Here is an 18,633-nt window from a genome sequence, read left to right on the forward strand (position 1 = left end):
AACACTTGCTTGCGGCGAAATGCATGTTGTGGGGGGGAAGTTCCGTAGCCGCTCCGACCCCTCGCTGTCTAGAGAGATACAAATGTATTTTCCGCGCCTACTGCGGATTATTTCTTTTCAAGTTGGCTATTTGTAGATATGGACAGGGGAGATTACGCGGGGCGTTCCGCACTCCTGTCCGTACGCACATAACATAAATGTGTGTTACCCGGTTGACTCGAGAGCGTATTTAAAATGTTTTCGGAGAGGCGTCACTCATCTACCCTCTCATTGACACGTTGCCTTCTCCCTGTATGTTTAGAAAACGCGCAGTGGAGTGACCCTCCCTACATACACTTTCTTTTTTTGCTTTCCTGTAAAGTCACGTAATCGCGGCGAAGAGTGGCCAATTTGTTCCGTGTCTTTTTTATCTATCCACGGGGGTAATCGGCCTTTCCAGGGACAAGCGGCGTTACGGCTACGGTGCTATGCGGCTACTCTGCTATGCGGCTACATCGCTCCTCCTGCACGTTTGTAGCCCCAGCGCGCGTTCTTTCACGCAAAAATGCATTTCAAGTTCCCCACTGAATGAAGCCCGTCGCGCTGGCCTGCCACTCCCTTTAAGCGAAAATATCCGTGTCTATCGATGTGGTGACGCTCGCAGTGTATCAAAAAAGAAAAAAAAAAAAAGCCAAGAGGCCATGCAAGTATCTTCCCTATAATAAAAACTAATAAAAGGGAAGAGCTACAAATAGATTGCCCCTCTGCAATACACTCCAAAGTGACAGACACTTAAATGATGATTTAACAAATGATGGAGAAAACGTAAAACGCAAAAAAGGGAAAATCGCGGCATTCGCAGGGAAAAGAAATATGCCTACACGCCTATATTTTCCTTTTTTTTTTTTTTTTTTTTTTTTTTTTTTTATCTGAACAGGTCATAAAAAAAAAACGCGATAAATTATGCACATGTCAACAAATATAGCCAATTTTAGCTGCCTTTTTTTTTTTTTCCCATAATGGTCCATATTTTACATTTTTGCAAAAGGGACAAAATAGGAAAAAGCTTACTTGTGCCCGAAGCATGCAACCCTACATCCTTTCTTGGTCAGCAGCGTTAATCTTTTCGCGTCGCTTTCCTGTTCACTTGAATGGAAGAAGTACCAAGAACGGGAATAAGAACAGAGTTGTGAACCGAATGGGAGCAAAAAATGACGTTGCATGGAGGAACCAACAGAAAAGGATACAACTCATTAGCTCCATTTTTAAGCTGCACTATATTGTGTACTACATCGCTTTCTTTGGGGTGGTGATGGTTGTTACTTAATCCACGTCTTCCTTCCTGGCGCTACACCTGTTTAGTTTGAACTTGCTAAACATACGACTTTGTGTAGATTTTTTTTTTTTTAATAAAATATAATTCTTACAACGTACAGTTTTGTAATCTCTTTGTCCCTTAACAAAATGACCCCCGCGGATGATACCTTCCGTCTTTGCACCCTTGCGTTGTTACATGCTTAGAAGGAAAATGGAGATACACGAAGGAGTGGTACTCCTGCTAGACATTTTAAAATATGTGAATAAACTTAAGAGAGATTTTTTTTTTTTTTTTTTTTTATTTCCCTCCTTGTTGACCGTGTACACCTGTACGAGTCACCATTTCCAGCAGCGCTTGACACTCTCCCGTGCGGTCGCCCCTTCGGAACGCTTGGCGAGGTGAGGCCACGTCGCTTCCTTTTGATAGAGCCCTCGACTAGGCCTGAAGAGTTCTCAGAGTGAACCAAAAGGCGTGCACGCACAGGGGCCTGCACCTGTAGTATGCCCCTCTCGTGTGTACGTGCAGCGTGCCCCCATCGTACATTTATCCCCCCTTCCAATAACCAACCGCCAAGTTAACCCCTCCCACGAATCAACACCACTTGACAGCAATTTATCTCACCTCTCAAGGGTTCCCCACTTCTGCTTGTCAGAACGTGTTTTTCGCACAGGCCGTTCCATTCTTTGATCCCCCGGGACTTCCGCATTGGTAAAAAGCGGCAGAGGACAATTAAGAGAGGGCAACTAGGAGCGGCGAAGAAGCGTTCGTCCGGCAGTGAACCTCCCCCCGGATCCGTTCGGCCACTGTTTTCTCGCAGCGCCTTTACAGATACACATTTATGTAAGTCTTTATCAGCCCATTCGTTTGGAGATATGTTTGCACATTTTTTTCGCTGGTGCAGAGGAGTCTCTCGCGCGGTGCCCGGCGAAAGCGTCTCCACTTGTGCATGCAAAGCGTTCGGTGCGCGTGCTCTTGAGAATTAAGGGAAAATTCACACCCTCGCGCACATGAGCAGGTGCCGGAAAGGGGCGAAGCACAGCATAACGAGGGGGACACACTTGTAGTTTTGTTCCTCTATTGGTGAATTGAAAAAGAAGAAAAATAATAAGAGCCAAATCAGGGGCTTAAAACAGCCGATCTGAAACGCACAGTAGGGAAGAGAACGTAAAAGGAAGCAAGGGAATTTGGCCTTTTTCCAAAGTGACAAGGAAGGCGAAGGCACCGCCCAGCGAAAAGAGCCCACCTCAGCGCTGAACGGGTGTGCATGCACCTGTATCTCCCTGTATGTTCCATGCACGTGTGATCCCGTCACGAACAACCTCTGCGTGATCCACCACTTTGCCGATTTTCCCCTTCACCCGCCAAACTGAGCAACCCATGAACGCCCCTAAGCATGACGTACGGAAGGGAACGATATTACGCCCCATCATAGAGAACACTGCCAAGTGTAAGGGAAGGGACACGGGGTGGCCCCCCGGCAACCCGGGCAGTGACTGCGAAAGGGAAAAGAACCACGGCTGCCCCAGGGCGTGCCCCAACGAACTGGGGGTAGCAAAATGGAGGGAAAAAAAAGTGCAAAGCAAGTGGGGACGCAGCGGCGGGGAAAACAACGCGGAAGAGAAGCCCCCTCGGGGGCAGGAACAAAACCACGAAGTGGCCTCAATGACCGACGCGGCCTCAATGACCGACGTGGCCTCAATGATGGACGCGGCCTCAATGATGGACGTGCCCGAAAGCTTCGTCGGCATAGATCACCAAAACTTGCCGTTTGTGAAGGCCAATTTTGCCAACCGCATTAACAGCAAAAACGTAGTGCCCATATTAGACCTCTTCGTCCATAACTTATTTTTTCACCTAAAAAGTATTGGGAAAAATATAGACAATTTTTATTTGCGCTTTGGAAAAGTTGTGTACCCCTTTCACTTCCCAGTTCAAAATGGTGACGTCTGTGATGAGTGCCTACTGAAGGAGAACAGGAGGAGGGGGTGGAAGGGAAGGATTGGGACGATGGGGGAGACCCGGTATGCACATGGATCGGAGCAGCAACACCATAGGGGCAGGAAAGATGGGAGCGAATTTCTCCCCCAAGTTTTAAACGCCTGGTGTGAAAGGGTAAAATGCTTGATAAGAATTTACAATAAGAACAGGAAGGAGCAGAAAGTGAAGGAGTACTTACACGGGGAGGGAAGAGAAAGGGATTCAGAAGAGCGTCGTCTTCTTTTCGATCGGAGGAGCAGATATGACATGAACGAGTGTGCGAAGGGGTTAGTGGATAGCATCCTTCTGAATGAAGACAGATGGGGAAGAATAAAAGAGGTATCCTTTTTCCCAACGGAAAAGAAACAACAATCGGTGAGAAATAAATCAGGTGATGTAACCCATGGAGAAGATCAGTTCTCACCTGACCTGTTCAGGAAAAAAGGAGAACTATGGAATGAAGACATAACCGATTTGTACTTAATCAATTTGGTGAAAAGAAAAATTGAAGATTACATAAAAAATGTGCAAGTGAAAAAATTTTGGGACGTCATAAATGTGCAGCAGTTAGCTAACTTTGACTATAGGTATGCGGGCGGGGTAGCGGCCAGAAAGGGAAATTCCCGTGAGCCTCTATACGACTACATCCAAATCGTAAAAAAAAGCAAGTGCAAAAAGGAAGGAAAGAGCAGCCACGTGGGAAAGGAAGCGAACCAAGTGATGAATGGAAAGAACACCCGGGATGTTGAGAGGGGGAAGACAGACAAAGACTTCATGATGAAGGATCTATTTAACAATACGATTAAGGATTATGAATCGAGTCAAGTTCATATTTTTTTAAGTAACTACGACAACGTATTTTTAAAGTCCATAGGGAGGTTTTACCTTCTGCTAAATTTCTCAGTCGAAATTGTTGCCATTCTGTATGAGGATATTGACTTGTATTCCCTTCACATTTTTTCCTTGTACGGTCATTTGGGTCAGTGTGGGAGAGGTGTCGTCGATCGGCAAACCGATTGGCAGTCTTCTAATCGCTGCGCGGGATGCAGCCGAGGAAGCTGGGGGGAGGAGGCCTTCCGCGCCAGGGCCAGCCAACTTCTTTGTAGCCTTTCTCCTGCCCAGCGGAGACTCGACACCGTCGTGTTTTTGTTGTTACGCGTCTTTTTGAAGGGCGAACAGGGGGCACCTTCCGTGGGGGTCCCTACTAAGGGGGTCACTCCTAAAGGTATCCCTACTAAGGGGGTCACTCCTAAAGGTATCCCTGCTAAGAGCGTCACTAGTAAAGGTATCCCTGTTAATAGTGCCCCTTGTGAGCCGCTCCGCGGCGGAGCCCACCTGTCTGGCCCCCTCCCGAAAGAGATACATAGCCTCAAGGTGGAGAAGTACAAAGAGATTCTCAAAGAAGTGAAGAAGCTAACCAAGTACGTCATTGAGAAAAAAATCCATTTGCAGAAACCAGTCATTAAGTACCTTCTAGGGGTTAATAAAAAATACAAGCAGAAGGTTGTTCACGCGATGGAGAGAATCAGGGGCAGGAAGACCTCCAATTCGAAGCATGTAACTATGCTGAGAATAAACTTCCTTTTGCACTCGATGAATTTTTATCACTTTGACTTCTTCACTAGGAAGGATTTGAAAGCAGATCTGAGACGGATGCACAAATCATCCCGCAGTAAAAGGAAGGGGCTAAGAATCCCGGGGCATTCTAACAGGAGAGACTGTGTCCGCAAATGGAGGTGCTCTCTCCGGGAATGGGGTACTTCCCACGGGATTACTTCCCACTCGGCGCCGAACGCATCGGACGTGGTTTTCCCCCTAGTGAACGAAACGCGGCTGAGGAGGGCGAGACGGGCGCGGCACCTGCGCGGGGTGAGGCTCCGTGTGTACGCCTACGTGAGGTTGGCGCGGAACATCGGGGTGGAGCAGTCCGCGGGCGCAAACAAAAAGGGGAGAAGTAAAAAAAGAAGAAGTAGCGACAGAAGTGAGCGTAACAGCAGAAGTAAGCCTAATAGCAAAAGTAAGCCTAGCAACAGAAGTAAGCCGAGTAGGAGACGTAACCGTAATGGCAAAGATAAGATCCGACGTGGGAGAACTTCTCCCCGTGGAGGATTCTCCACTGGGTGCCAACCAGAGGAGGCACCACACGAAGCGAAAGCACACCTGTTCGTCCTCTCCTTCTACAAAAACCATTTGGTGAAATCTCTAAACGTAGAGCGAATAAGGCGCAAGTTTCGAGCCCTGGTGAGGAGCAAAAATGCAGTCTACAAAAAGGTTCTGCATAAGGTGAGGCAGCGATGTGGACGGGAAAAGAAGACAGAAGTGGAAACACGCGACAAGTACTACGATCTGCTTCTGGACGTATTAAGCATTATCAGGAGACAAGACGAAGAGATTAGGAGCAACCTGTCTGGAATGATAAGGGGGGTGAACGAGCAACTGAATTTATTCTACGGGAACATTTGTCGCTGTGCGCCAGCGGAGACTTGGGAGCAGAGAAACGTGGAGCTCGTGATGCAGCAGCGGTTAGGGGCGCTGCGGGGGGAGGACTCTCCTCTCCGGATAAGTCGGGGCGATGGGGGAGACGCGGAAGAAGCGGAAGACGTGGAAGAATCGGGCGAAGCGGAAGAACCGGTGGGTGACGAACTATGCGGCGAAGCATGCAGCGACGCGTGCAATGGCGCCCATCGGGTGCGTGAGAAAAGGGTGAAGCTTCGTCCATCCCGGAGTGGCAGGCGCCCCCAGCGGGGCCACGCGCAGAAAGGGAAAGACAGCGAGGGAGGAAGCCGTGCAAGAAGTTGCGCCAAGAGCTGTGCCAAAATATGTACCCAAAGTTGCGCAAAATGCCGCTGCCCCATGGACAGGCACCTACTCGACAGGAAAGAAAAACTGCTCAGTCAGTTCCGCGACGTTAAGAGCTATTACAAAGAGAAGACGAAAAAGGTGAACTACCTTTCATATGATGTGTCCATTTTGAAGGAGTACCTATGCGCGTATGTGAAGAAATTTTTTGACGACATTATCCTTTTGTTTGAGTACTTCTTCTGCATGTCTAACGGTTATCTTGCCCTGGATTGTGGCAACGAAGGGGTGGGAGAGAAGAAGGAAGATCTTCTGTGTGAATGGTTCGCTCTGTCGAGCGTGGACAACTTCAACAATGAAGGCGAATCTGGGGGGGACAACCTGCACGGCAAGGAGGCGAAGCCTTCCAAAGAGACGAAGCATAGCAAGCAGACGAACCACTCCAAGGAGATGAACCACTCCAAGGAGATGAACCACTCCAATCAGACGAACCACTCCAAGGAGATGAACCACTCCAAGGAGATGAACCACTCCAATCAGACGAACCACTCCAAGGAGATGAACCACTCCAAGGAGACGAACCACTCCAAACAGTACCGCAACTACCTCCTACTTAAAAAACTGAAATTTTTTGCTAAAAACGACATAGTACAATTTATGAGCAAAAGTATCAACTGCGCGCAGAATCACGTCCTGCTAAAAATAGGCAGCGTGAAAAAGGCTTTCTACCTCTTGCATGCACTGCTGAGGACGCAGATCACATATAGCACACATATCACACAGAGCAGTAGCAACGAGCTTCTCATTTATAAAATCCTGCTCAGTTTTGTTGCAAAATATGGACTGTACTGCCAGAGGAAGGAGATGAAGAGAAGGGGAGCAACACCACCAGGGGGCAGTCCCCTCTCAAAGAAGTACTCCGAGGAGCAACTTGAGAGTCGCTTCCTACTGGAGAAAAAGAGAAAACAATTTTTGTTCAAGTTTGGATTAGATAGTATGAATATTCCTACTAATGTTACTTCCTTTTTAAAGTACATCATTCAGGATTACAGTGCGGACAACACAGGGGGGAAGAAGGTCCCTTGTGGCAAGGCCTCTCGGGCGAATGAAAAAAACGCCATCGATGTTTATACATCCTGCTTGTATAATATGTCGAGCTGCGATAAGGATGACACCAATGTTAGTTCTATCTTGCAAAAAATGCTGAAAAAAAAAAAAAAAAAAAATCCTTGCGTCGCTCAAAATAAGGCAAAAATAATGTATTCGGGGAGAGAGACACAAGAGAAGGAGGACGACCTCTTATCCGATTTAGCGACGTTGTACGAGATTATTCATCGGGGGAATTTAGACCAATATGCGAACTTGAGGCTCTTTATAACAATGGAGAAGAAGAGGAAGACTAAAAGGAAGAGAAAACTCAACTGCGATGAGGTGTTCACCAGTGTAGACATAAATGAGAGTAGCAACCATGTCATACAGAAAGGGATCAAAAAATACACTATCCACTTTGTCGATGACAATAAGTATGTGTTCCCATACATTTGTAACACGTTCGATTTGGGATCTTCCAGAAGGGGACAAAGGAACCCCAAGGATTCGTCTGATCCTTCCCTGTGTTACGAAGTAATCCAGCTGAATAACAATTTTAAGTTTTTTCATTTTATCGATCCGGGGAGAGAATACTCTTTTAGGAACTCCATTTTGAACTTCGTCTATGGGTACCCGGTTGTGTGCATAAGGAAGGACCACGAGGGGGGGGAAGCAGTCGGGTTGGAGGAAGCAGTCGGTCCGGAAGAAGCAGTCGGTCCGGAGGAAGCAGTCGGCCCGCAGGAGGGAGTCTCCCCAGATGTGGATCCCCACCACAAGGGGGAAAGACTCGCTTCAAACGCGGAAGGATCAAATAGAATCAGCCAAAAACTGCTCAGAAGGAGGAAGAGGAAGGAATTGCTCGAACATTTAAGCAGCGTGGACATATCGAATAGCATCCCCTTGAAGTACATCCACCTGTCCGTCATCGGTGACATATTTAGACACCTAAATTTGGAGCACGTCCTCGAAGACACGGTTAAGAACTTATATGAAGAAATGCTGCAAGACATGCAGCAGAGATTTCTCCGGTCCAATGATACACATAACGTGGCTAATGTCGTGACTTGCTTCCTTCTCTACTTTACCTCCTTCATGGATATTCTCCTCGGAGTCAGGGACAACAACTATATCAGCCTTACCCAGCATGGCGATTTTAATATCTTCAATAATTTCAGTGGGGCTTTATTTAGAAGACCGAAAAAGAAGCGAAGTGAAGAGAACCTGTGCGCAGGCCACCTCGAGGGGAAGGAGAGCTACGTATACACGCACAATAGATACACTCGAAGGAGTGCTTACCTGTGGTTGCTGTGGAGGGGGAGGCATAATGGGACGAGCTCGCCGAATGGGACGGGATCGCAGGTGGAAGACATATATGTCTGTCCAAAGGGGGAGACAGCGCTTGGTATTGTCCCGGGGGGGAGGCTCGCGGCCCTCATGAGCAACTACCGCGACTTCAACTTCTCCTTCCTGAATAACGCAAAGTGTCTGGACGAGCAAAAAAGGAAGCAGTACCTGTTCGTGAGTGGCGGGGCGGAAGCGGCGGATAAGGAAGCGACGGATAAGGAAGCGACGGATAAGGAAGCGACGGAGAAGGAAGCCGTGGATAACGCATCAGCGGAGCGAACCCTTCTGTTCAGGCACAAAAACGTCAGCGTCCACAGCGTGGAGGAGAGCGTCTCCTGTGAGGACTCCCCCCCGTTTTTGGCAAGGGCGAACTTCACTGACGTGGCCAGATGGCGCGACTGCGATTTGGAATGGACCCCAACTTTTGAGTTGCTCCAGGGGGGAGGGGCAAGCGTGGGAATGACAAGCATGGGAGTGAGAAGCCCCACCCCGAGGAACACCCATTTATGTTCCCCACATCAGAGCAGCTACACCCATCACGGTCATGGTACCAATGGAGGAAACGCGTCCTCCTCTTTAGTGAAACGAATTCGCCTCGCCCTAACCATCCTGAGGGGGTACCTAAAGGAAACCCTAAACCTGAAGCGGCACTGCCTGTTTGATGCGCTAGAGAACTTTAAGCAATGCAAAAGAGGACTAGAGGACATAAAATTTTTGTACCATTTGATATACCTACTCGATTTTGACAGGAAGGAAGGAAAGGTGCCTGATTCGGTTATCTTCAAAAAGGTATACTACTTGGTGGTGGAGGCATTGTTCGGCGGGGGGGGCTCATTGCTGCGAGGGGAGACAACTCAGGAAGGAAAGACAACCGAGAAGGGAACAACAACTGAGGGAGGAAAGACAACTGAGGGAGGAAAGACGACCGAGGGAGGAAAGAAAACCGAGAAAGGAATCACCAATGAGAAAGGAGCGACAAATGAGAGACACCCACCTTGCATCCCCCCCGCGATGGACGGCGAACGGGTAATATCTTTTATCTTCAATTTGGTGAAAATCACGAGAGTAATCAAAATGAAGAAGGAAAAAATGAAAAAATTATTCAAGCTACTTCAAACGTACGTGAATAAGTCTCCAGATTTTTACGACGCCATTTTTAATAGGCTGTTTCTTTTTATTTATGAAGACACGAAGGAGGAGAACAGGAGGTTTCTTAGGAGGCATTTAAGCAGCTACTTCAATGGAAAGAAAATCACCTTTGATATCTTGAGCCACATCCTTCGATCCCTCCCCGCAGGGGGGGAAGGGCGGGACAGGCAAGCGCGGCGAGAACTGTCCCCTACCCAGCGGTGGCACCTCCCATGGCACCACCCATCTGAGCAACGGAGCGTTCTGGCCGGCGAGGACCCCGCCTCCCTCCAGGGGCACATCCCCCGGGTTAAAGAGGAACGGAGAGGAGATGGACATAGAGAAGATGGGCACAGAGCAGATGCACACAGAGCAGATGCACACAGAGCAGATGCACACAGAGCAGATGCACACAGAGCAGATGCACATAGTGTAGAGGAACAATGCGTAGACCCCCCCAGGGAGTGCCTCCCCCGGAGACAGCATCATGACACGCGGCGCACATGGAAAAAAATGAAATTCTCCAATGTCAGTGAAGAGATATTTAAGAAAGCCTTTCGTATGGGGAGGAGCATTTACTCAAGTGACAGCTGCGACTCGACCAGGCGAAGCATCTTCCGAGTGAAACGTGTGGAGAGTAGGAACTACCTGTCGTACGAGAGGGAGAAGGCGAGTCATTTATTCCGCGGATCAGGAAGGAGCTCCTCCGGGAAGAAGGCGGCTAAGCAGAATGCATCTACATTGAAGTCCTCTCTGCAGAACGCATCGATGGCAGGTACAGCCAAGGGGAAAGGTCCCAACGTATACCCCGGTGGCAAATCCCCTTGGGAAACTTCTACTCAGAGGGAGGGGCTCAGCAAAACGGACCACTCGAAAAGGAAGGGCAAGAAAAAGGGAAAACAACTCAGCGCAGATATTCTATCTGAGCAACTATGGAATGAGGGCCTATGGGACGAAACGAGAAGCTTCTCCACGTCCCTGTGCACGAATGAAGAAGTGTCCGTCGAGAAGAAGAAGGGTCTGAGGAAGGGTGGAATGAACCTGGCGCAGGGTGGAGGGAAGCCACTCGGAAAAGAATCCTTAGAGCGATACAGCTCAAGTGAATGCCTCCACTACGTTGATAATTTGTTTCGTCACTATCGGGAGAGTTCTAAGGGGCAGCGAGAAAAAGGGGGGACTTCTAAAATGGGGAGGCCTTCCAAAATGGGGACCCTTCTAAAAGCTCATTTGAAGAAGAAAGCGGAAGAAGACATCTTTATGATCGGAAGCAACACGAGCGAAGGTGGAATCCCCCTTAGCTGCGCCTCGTCGTCGTCTTCAAATTGGCACAAAGATACAAATGACGAGGAGAGACAGAAGATATGCTTCCACATGAACGAGCTGACTTGTACAGGTGGACAGAAATATCTGAGCCTACTAAGTGCAGCAGATTTTAAAATGGTAAAAGGGGACAGGAGTGGGAGAAGTGGCAGGTGTGATAGAAGTGACAGGTGTGACAGAAGTGAGAGAAGTCTCCACTCGATTGAAGACATGAGGAACTACCCAATGGACGAAGGAATGCACCAAATGAAACGTAGCTATCATAAGGACAGCAAGCAAGTGCACAGTCTTCTGACCTTCCAGCAGGACAGTTCCTTCTGTTTTATCAAATATAAGCCCTACCTTGAGTTCAACGAAGAGAGGAGAGTTAAGATAAACAAGTATAAAGAGAAGGAGAAGAAGAAACAGAGAAAAAAAACAGACATTATGTTCATGCCTCTCTACATTAGCATCGTCGGAGGACTCGATATATTCTTATTCAATTATTACCAACACATTTGTGACACCTATGTGAATTCCTACTTCTACCTGAACACATACTATTTCGAGAAATATGTTTGTAGTAAGTACCGGGGGAAAAGACACTCGGAGGAGCACCTAATCCATGACCCCTTTTACTACCACTACTTGTTTTGCAACAAGTTCGGTTGCCACGACAGCGCGAGGGTCGTTCGGGGCGCACGTGTGGGACACCACGCCTACGTGAAGTTCTTTAACCGCAAGGGGGGGAGAGAGGCGGTAGCGGCCGCAGCGGTGGGGGAGGCTGCATCGGGAGAGGCTAACATGCACACGGCTAACATGGACGCGGCTAACATGGACGCGGCTAACATGCACGCGGCTAACATGGTCTCGATTGGCATGCACGCTTCTAACCTTCCCGCTGTGCGCGTAAAGGAAGAAGCCGCCCCGGAAGAGCTGACCAGCCAAAAGGTCCCCCGCGAGGAGGAAAAAAAAAGACTCAACAGTGTAGTAGACAGGGGAAGCAAACAAGCGTCCAACGAGGTTGGAAAAGCTTCAAAAGGGTCAGCAGGTGAGAGAAAAAAAAAACAAATCACAAATGAAGGACGCAACGGTGGAGATGATATCACGCAGAGGAAGGACCATCACTGGAAAGAATGTGAACAGAATTTTTTTTATTTAGACAATGAACTAAGTACAGATGATGAGGAAGACAGTGTTCCAAAGGAGCCAAAGGACGTTCATATCTTTAAGAGGCACTTATTCATCCTGGACTATCTGAGAAGTCATTTTAGTTTCTCCATTTTCACCCGAATGGAGAATATGATTAGCGACATGTTTGATAACTATTTGTTGAATCTGCCGTATGTGAATCGGTACGTCTTGGTGAGGAGTGGCGGTGAGTGTGGAGCCGACGTGGGGTATGAAGTGTTGCCTGCCAAGCGGGGGGTTAGCGGAATCACTACAGGAGCCATCCCCTCCGGGGAGAACCACTTCCCCGTTGGAAGTCGCTTCCCTGATGGCAGCCGCCTCCCCCCTGACGGCACAAGCTACCACGACTTGGTGAGGGAGTTCTTCCTACGGGCGGGTGGAGTGCAGCTCTCCATGACGGTCGTCAACGTGGAGTATTGGAAGTTCGAAGACGTGAAGGAGGAAGACCCCATCGTGAAGAAACTAATCCCCGACAGTTTGTCCGCCTACTTCGACGCGATTAATAAAATGTACCAGAAGAGGAACGCAGACAAGCATCTAGTCTTCCTCTTTGATTTGTGTTCCATCGATTTGCTTATCGACGATTGTCTCTTCACTGTAAATTTGACAGAAGGGCTAGTCTACCTATTTTTAAGCTCTCTCGAGACGAGGACCATGGATCTGTATAAGGAGAACTTACGCTCCGAGCAGTACGACACGGGTAAAGGAAAGTACAATTTCGATTTTTTATTCATTTCGTCGACCTATAAATCAAGGGAGAGTAAAACGATACACATTATTGTCAACGAGAGCATTGTTCTATATGACTTTCATCTGATTAAGAAATCCGAGGAGGGTTCCACGTCAAAGGGGAGGAAGACTTCCCGGGTGGCCGCCTCACCAGGGGGGGTGACACTCCGGGGAGAAGTGCCAAATAGGGAAGAAGCCCGAAGGATGTCATCACTAACGGGAAGCCATTATCTGCAAAGGGATTTCCACGAAAGCAGAGGAGAGTCCATAACACAGCAGGGCACGCACTTCCTTAGAGAGTCACCCCCGAGAGGTACCTCGCCGAAGATGGACCAATCTTACATGGAAAAGAGGACAAATGGAATGGGAAGCGAGCCTATCCGCGTAGCAGAAGTAGGAACATTATCATCCCCCGAAGGAGATACTCAGAAGGAAGGTCAAAATGGAATCGGCCAAGTATTCACTGGAGGGAGAAAGAACATCGATGGCAACACGGATAGTGCAGACCCAGGGAAGGATCTACAAAATGAGGAGGAAGTAGAGACCGTCATAAAGAAACAGATCTCAACGGAGAACGTTTACTACAATTTGAAGTTCCTCAAAGAGTATCAGGAGAATGAAATAAAAAAATTAAGAAAGAGACAAATTTTGGATGATGTTGATGTAAAACTTTTTTTTACCGAAGAGTATCTGATTCAGAAGACGAACCTGCCAGATCGGTTTATTCGAGAGACGTTAAAAAAGCTAGCTAGGAGGAAACTTCTACAAAGGAACACATTCAAAGTTATGAATAAAAGGAACAAGAAGACGACACAGTTTAGTGTCTACACGATGTCGGAGTTGGATTCTGTGGGGGAGACAGATGTCTCTGAGAGGAGAGTAAAAGATGAGGAAGTGGAACCGTGGGAAAAGGTGTCCGAGGGGGGAGTGGGAGGTATTCATCTCCTCCAACAGATGCGTGAGAGGGGTGAGACGGGCGAGACGGGATACACGGGCTACACATGTACGACGCGCACACACGGGGAACAGGCCGAGAGTGACAAAGAAGGACAACCACAGGCGTGGCTGCCTCGAAGACAGGGAGGAACACATCATACAGCAAGGCAACGGTCGGAACAGCTCACGAGACGAAGATCGACTCGGAAGCGAGCGAACACTCCGGACCCCACCCCGACGACCGACAGGAGAAGGAAGCTCCCAATTGGACCCATCGACTTATCTACCCAGAACAGCGAAGAGGGTAAGCTTCACTTGGCGAAGAAGCAGAAGTGCGGCAACGGCAAAGGCGCAGGGGGGGGGACTGCAGCTTCTCCTCTGGGATCGTCCCAACGACCATCATCCATAGCACCTCCGTCTTCATCGTCCCAACCACCATCATCCATAGCACCTCCGTCTTCATCGTCCCAACCACCATCATCCATAGCACCTCCGTCTTCATCGTCCCAACCACCATCATCCATAGCACCTCCGTCTTCATCGTCCCGTCCACCTGAATCGTCTTCCCTACCCGCTCCATCTTTATCGTCTTGCTTACCAACGCCACCACCGCGCGTCGGGAAAGTCAAAACCGAGCGAGCCACCGAAGCATCGCGAGAACGGCTGGCAGAGAAACCGTCCAGAAATGGCAGGACGAAAAAAGAAAGAGGCACACCCACAGTTAGCAGTAGCGTAGTGAGATTAGAGACTAGTAGTACGGCCGTTTGTGTGAACAACTCTCTAGGCAGTCGTGACCCGAATGAAGATGTTGACAAGAGGGAGAGTACAGAAAAGACCGCCAATGTCGAAGACGCCGCCACTTCCGCAGACGCCGCCATCACCGCCAATTCCAGCAGCGGGGCGAAGAAGCGGAGGGGGGGCTCCACGGTGCAGGGGCAAAGTGCCGACGCTTGCAGCGGCCGCCGCAGACGCGCAGATGCACGCAGTGGCAATAGCGGCAAAACGTGCAAGGGCGGCCAGGAAAAGGGCCCCTCGGAAAAGGGATCCCCAGAAAAGGGCTCCCCAGAGGGGAGCGCCCATCAAAAGGCACCTCAACGGAATCACTCCGATGATAAGAAGCGAACGAGAGCAAAGCGAGTCAACAAAGTTGCAAAAGAAAAACGAGTAGTAAACACCTTAGTGTCCTATCTCAGTGAGAGGAAAGGCAGCAGTGATGACACAGTTAAGGACCATTCGGTAGTCAAGCAGGGAGAGGCAACCAACCCCGCCGGCAGTAGCTTTAACTGTAGTAGTAGTATGAGTAGAAGTAATCACCTGCGCGTTGAAGTGGACGTGTGCGCGTGACCATGCTAATGTGCGCGTGATGGGGAGTCGCTCCATCCGCGTGTCTGCTGATGCGCTTGCACGACTCTCGTTTGTCACGATGCCGCGTCTCCGCTGCCGCTTCATGCCGCTTCAATGCCGCTTCACTTCAATGCCGCTTCGCCCCGCCTACAGACGAACCCGTGGACTTCTTCCTGGACGATGTAGTCACCGACAACGATGAGGAAAACGAGATCAAAAAAAGGAGAACCTTCGAAAACTTAAATCTGGAAGAGCCCTACGAATTCTACGAAAAGAATATATTAAAAATAACGACAGATCGAATGAACAAAATGAAAGCAGAGCCGGGGAGGAACACCTCCACTCCTCTGTTTCTAATTGTGAGCAGCCTGAATAAAATCCTAACAGAAAGAAGAATGAGCCATTTGTCTCAGCCTAGTGTGCTCGCCATTCTAAACATCATGATGAAGAAGAACAAGGTGGTGCGGGTCGGCGGCAACTGGCGGCCAACTTAGCCCCTGCCCTAGGCGAAGCAAAAACGAAACGGAAAAGCAGCACACATTTGTAAGGAGGCCAACACAGACAAAACCCCCGTTTCCTTTTTACGTCACTTTTTAACCTCGTACTTTTGCAGCAATACGTTGAGGGACGTCGCCTTCTTTTTTTTTTTTAATGCCGCAAAATTGTCTATTTGGTCATCCCCCCCAGGGAGAAGCGACTACAGCTTCGGCTGAGGCAGCCATCCTCTGTGTGCAAAGGGGCTGGTATCCTCCTGAGGGGGGATTCGATGGAGATCCCCCATTTAGGGTGAGAGGACGCAATTGTGTCGAAGCAACTCCACTTTGGTTCAGCTTTGGTTAACCCCAGTTAGCTTAGCTTCCGTTAGGTTGGCTTCTGTTCATTTGGCTGTTTTTTTTTTTTTTTTTCCCTTAATGACGCAGGAACGGGGGGCACTTCTCACGATGCAGTTTTTCCTGCACAACTTTGTCACTTCAGAGGGGACATATAATTCCGAGTTGTTTTTCGATTCTGTCCTTTTTTGGTTCCTTTCCCTCTGGGTTGGTGACACTCGACCGGCGGAACAAAACCCCCTGTGCTAACTGTGCGGCGCGGACATTTTGCAAAACAGACAGAACTGTATTATTTCCCACACGCGGAGTGTGCACACAAAAGGGCACAATGGGGGTTGGCCCATAAACAAGGGGACGGATAAAGAAGTGATGAATAAACGTAGCGGGCGGATGCGCTTGCACACTTTGTGAGCTTTTTTAATCTAAGAAAGCGCATGGCGAGGAGGCCAAACTGATGGTGCCTTTTTTTCCATTTTGTGTTTTTTGCTTTGCCTATTTGCGTGTGTTCTTTTTTTTTTTTTTTTTTTTTCGTTCGCCGCGCCCGCCTCCAACTTAGCGCTACACTTTTCACTTTTTTTTTTTTTTTTCATTTTCGCGCAACTCTTCAGATGTTTAAGCAGCGTTCCATTTGTGAAAAAAAAAAACGGCCTTTCTTTTAATGGGAGAAATTTATGTATTTATTTTTGCTACGCCGCCGCATTGATATATATTCATATTGGGAGGAGCGAATTTTTAGTTCCTACCTTCTGCTTCTTCCTGCTCTTCCTCTTCTTACCCCCTCGGCTGACTTGCTTATCCCGTTAATTTGCGTGGCCGAGCATGAATGGACACAGGAAAAAAACAAGGTGAGCGTCCCCATTCTGTTCGTTCGACGCGATCGCAGCGTGCCAGGATAATATATATCCATGTGGCACCTCGCACGCGTCATTTTATGTTCTCTCCTCCCACCCATGCGGTTAGTGACCCATCGGGCCGAGCCCTGACTGTGAATGCATATGTAATATGCCGCCTGCTGGTCGCCCCCGCACCATTTGTATATATTTAAGTATAATATGACACTTAAGCATTGCTGCGCCTGACCGGACCTGCCGAATGTGCCTTTTCACTTGAGTCGGAAACACGTTCATTTCGCTTCGATCCTCCGTCCTGCAGAGTGTACATTTGGGTTGTATTGTATTTTGTATGTCATCAGGGAGCGTGTACGATGATGGGGTGAGGCCAGCCGATGTGGGCAAGGAGGCACAAAAAAAACCATTGCCCTTGTACCGCCCAGGCGCACTCGTATCTATATATTATATATATTGTATGCGTACACTTTTCATACGTGCCCCGAGCACCGGCCGAATTTTGCAACCACACCCCAATTTGATCGGCAACTTTTTAAGCCCCGCCATCTGCCCCTCCCGGCAGTGCTGCGTTATGTTAGGCTTAGCTCTGCTTTTTTTTCTCTCATTTATATTTATTTTTTTTTTTATTTTATTTTCTCCCAAGCTTTTTTTACTTCCTCTACAACTCCCCAATCGTCATCCATTTTTAGCCGATTAATTTTTTTTTTTTTTTGTACTTTAATATTTGTATATAATTTCTTCTCCAAAAAAAGGAATAATCCTCCATTTTTTTACTCATTTGAAGGAAAAGAAAAAGGGCCAACCCATTTGAACCATCCTCCCCTGCAACCTATCGCAAGTTGCTGCCGAGCAAATAACCAAACAGTTATCTCCTGCGGTTGTGCGAGAGGATCTCTATCTGTACCGCTGGTCCCTATGTACCATTATAAATATGTTTTTGTTCCCCCACTTCACTTCGTGAGCTCTCGGCGAGTTGGAACATTTCGAACAAAGGAAACAAGTCAAAAGGAACGGCCAATTGGTTGAGCGACGGAAAGGAAAGAGAAAAGAACAAAAAAAGAAAAAGAAATAAAAAATAAATAAAATAACCCATTCTCCCCTGTACAACTCTCTTCGCTTTAATTATCACAAATTTTTCACCAAAAAGAAAAAAAATTTTATATATTTTTCCTTTTTTTTACACAAAGGGGAGGTCACCATCCTGCCGCTATTTTTCCTGTGGCTATTTTCCTGCCGCTATTTTTCCTGTGGCTATTTTCCTGCCGCTATTTTTCCTGTGGCTATTTTCCTGCCGCTATTTTTCCTGTGGCTATTTTCCTGCCTCTATTTCGTCCGATGCTCCCCGCCGCCTGTCCCCCCGTCTCCCATTTTAAGAAAAGCCAATCCGTGTGCTTCATAAACCTTTTTCATTTACACAACAAAGAATAGAAAAAATAGAAAAAAAAGAAAAAAATGAATTCCCCCTAAACTTCCGCACAATAGCCTATACATATTCAAACCTGTGCAGGGAAAACCCCCTCCCCGTGAACACCCACACACTCGAAATGTATAACCCCCCACGTGTCATAATTCGGGCAAGCACTGTTGTACCTTACCTATCGTTATGCTTTTCGAAGTCATCACGCAGGTCGGTGTCTATTTAAGAAGAGCACTTCGAGAAATTTTTTGTCTTACCAATCATGTTACGACTTAAAGTGGAAGGAAAGCTCGCTTGTTGTTGAGTTTTGCTATTCGTGTCGAGTTTGGCATCCGCGCCAATTTGGAAGCCTCACCAATTTGGAAGCATCACCAATTTGGAAGCAACGCCAACTCTGAGACTTGA

The 18,633-nt window shown here is 48.1% G+C and overlaps 1 protein-coding gene across 1 annotated transcript; it reads left to right on the plus strand.

Moving 5' to 3' along the window:
• Positions 1-2,674: 2,674 nt before the first annotated feature.
• Positions 2,675-15,627, plus strand: C922_01764 (hypothetical protein; the record flags this gene model as incomplete). The annotated part of the gene is made up of 5 exons (XM_008817367.1): positions 2,675-14,093; positions 14,123-14,322; positions 14,462-14,716; positions 14,924-15,062; positions 15,287-15,627. 5 exons carry the CDS (start codon positions 2,675-2,677, stop codon positions 15,625-15,627), a joined length of 12,354 nt encoding a protein of 4,117 aa, XP_008815589.1.
• Positions 15,628-18,633: the final 3,006 nt, after the last annotated feature.

This window comes from Plasmodium inui, assembly GCF_000524495.1.
Source record: "Plasmodium inui San Antonio 1 unplaced genomic scaffold supercont1.6, whole genome shotgun sequence".
NCBI classification, from domain to species: domain Eukaryota; phylum Apicomplexa; class Aconoidasida; order Haemosporida; family Plasmodiidae; genus Plasmodium; species Plasmodium inui.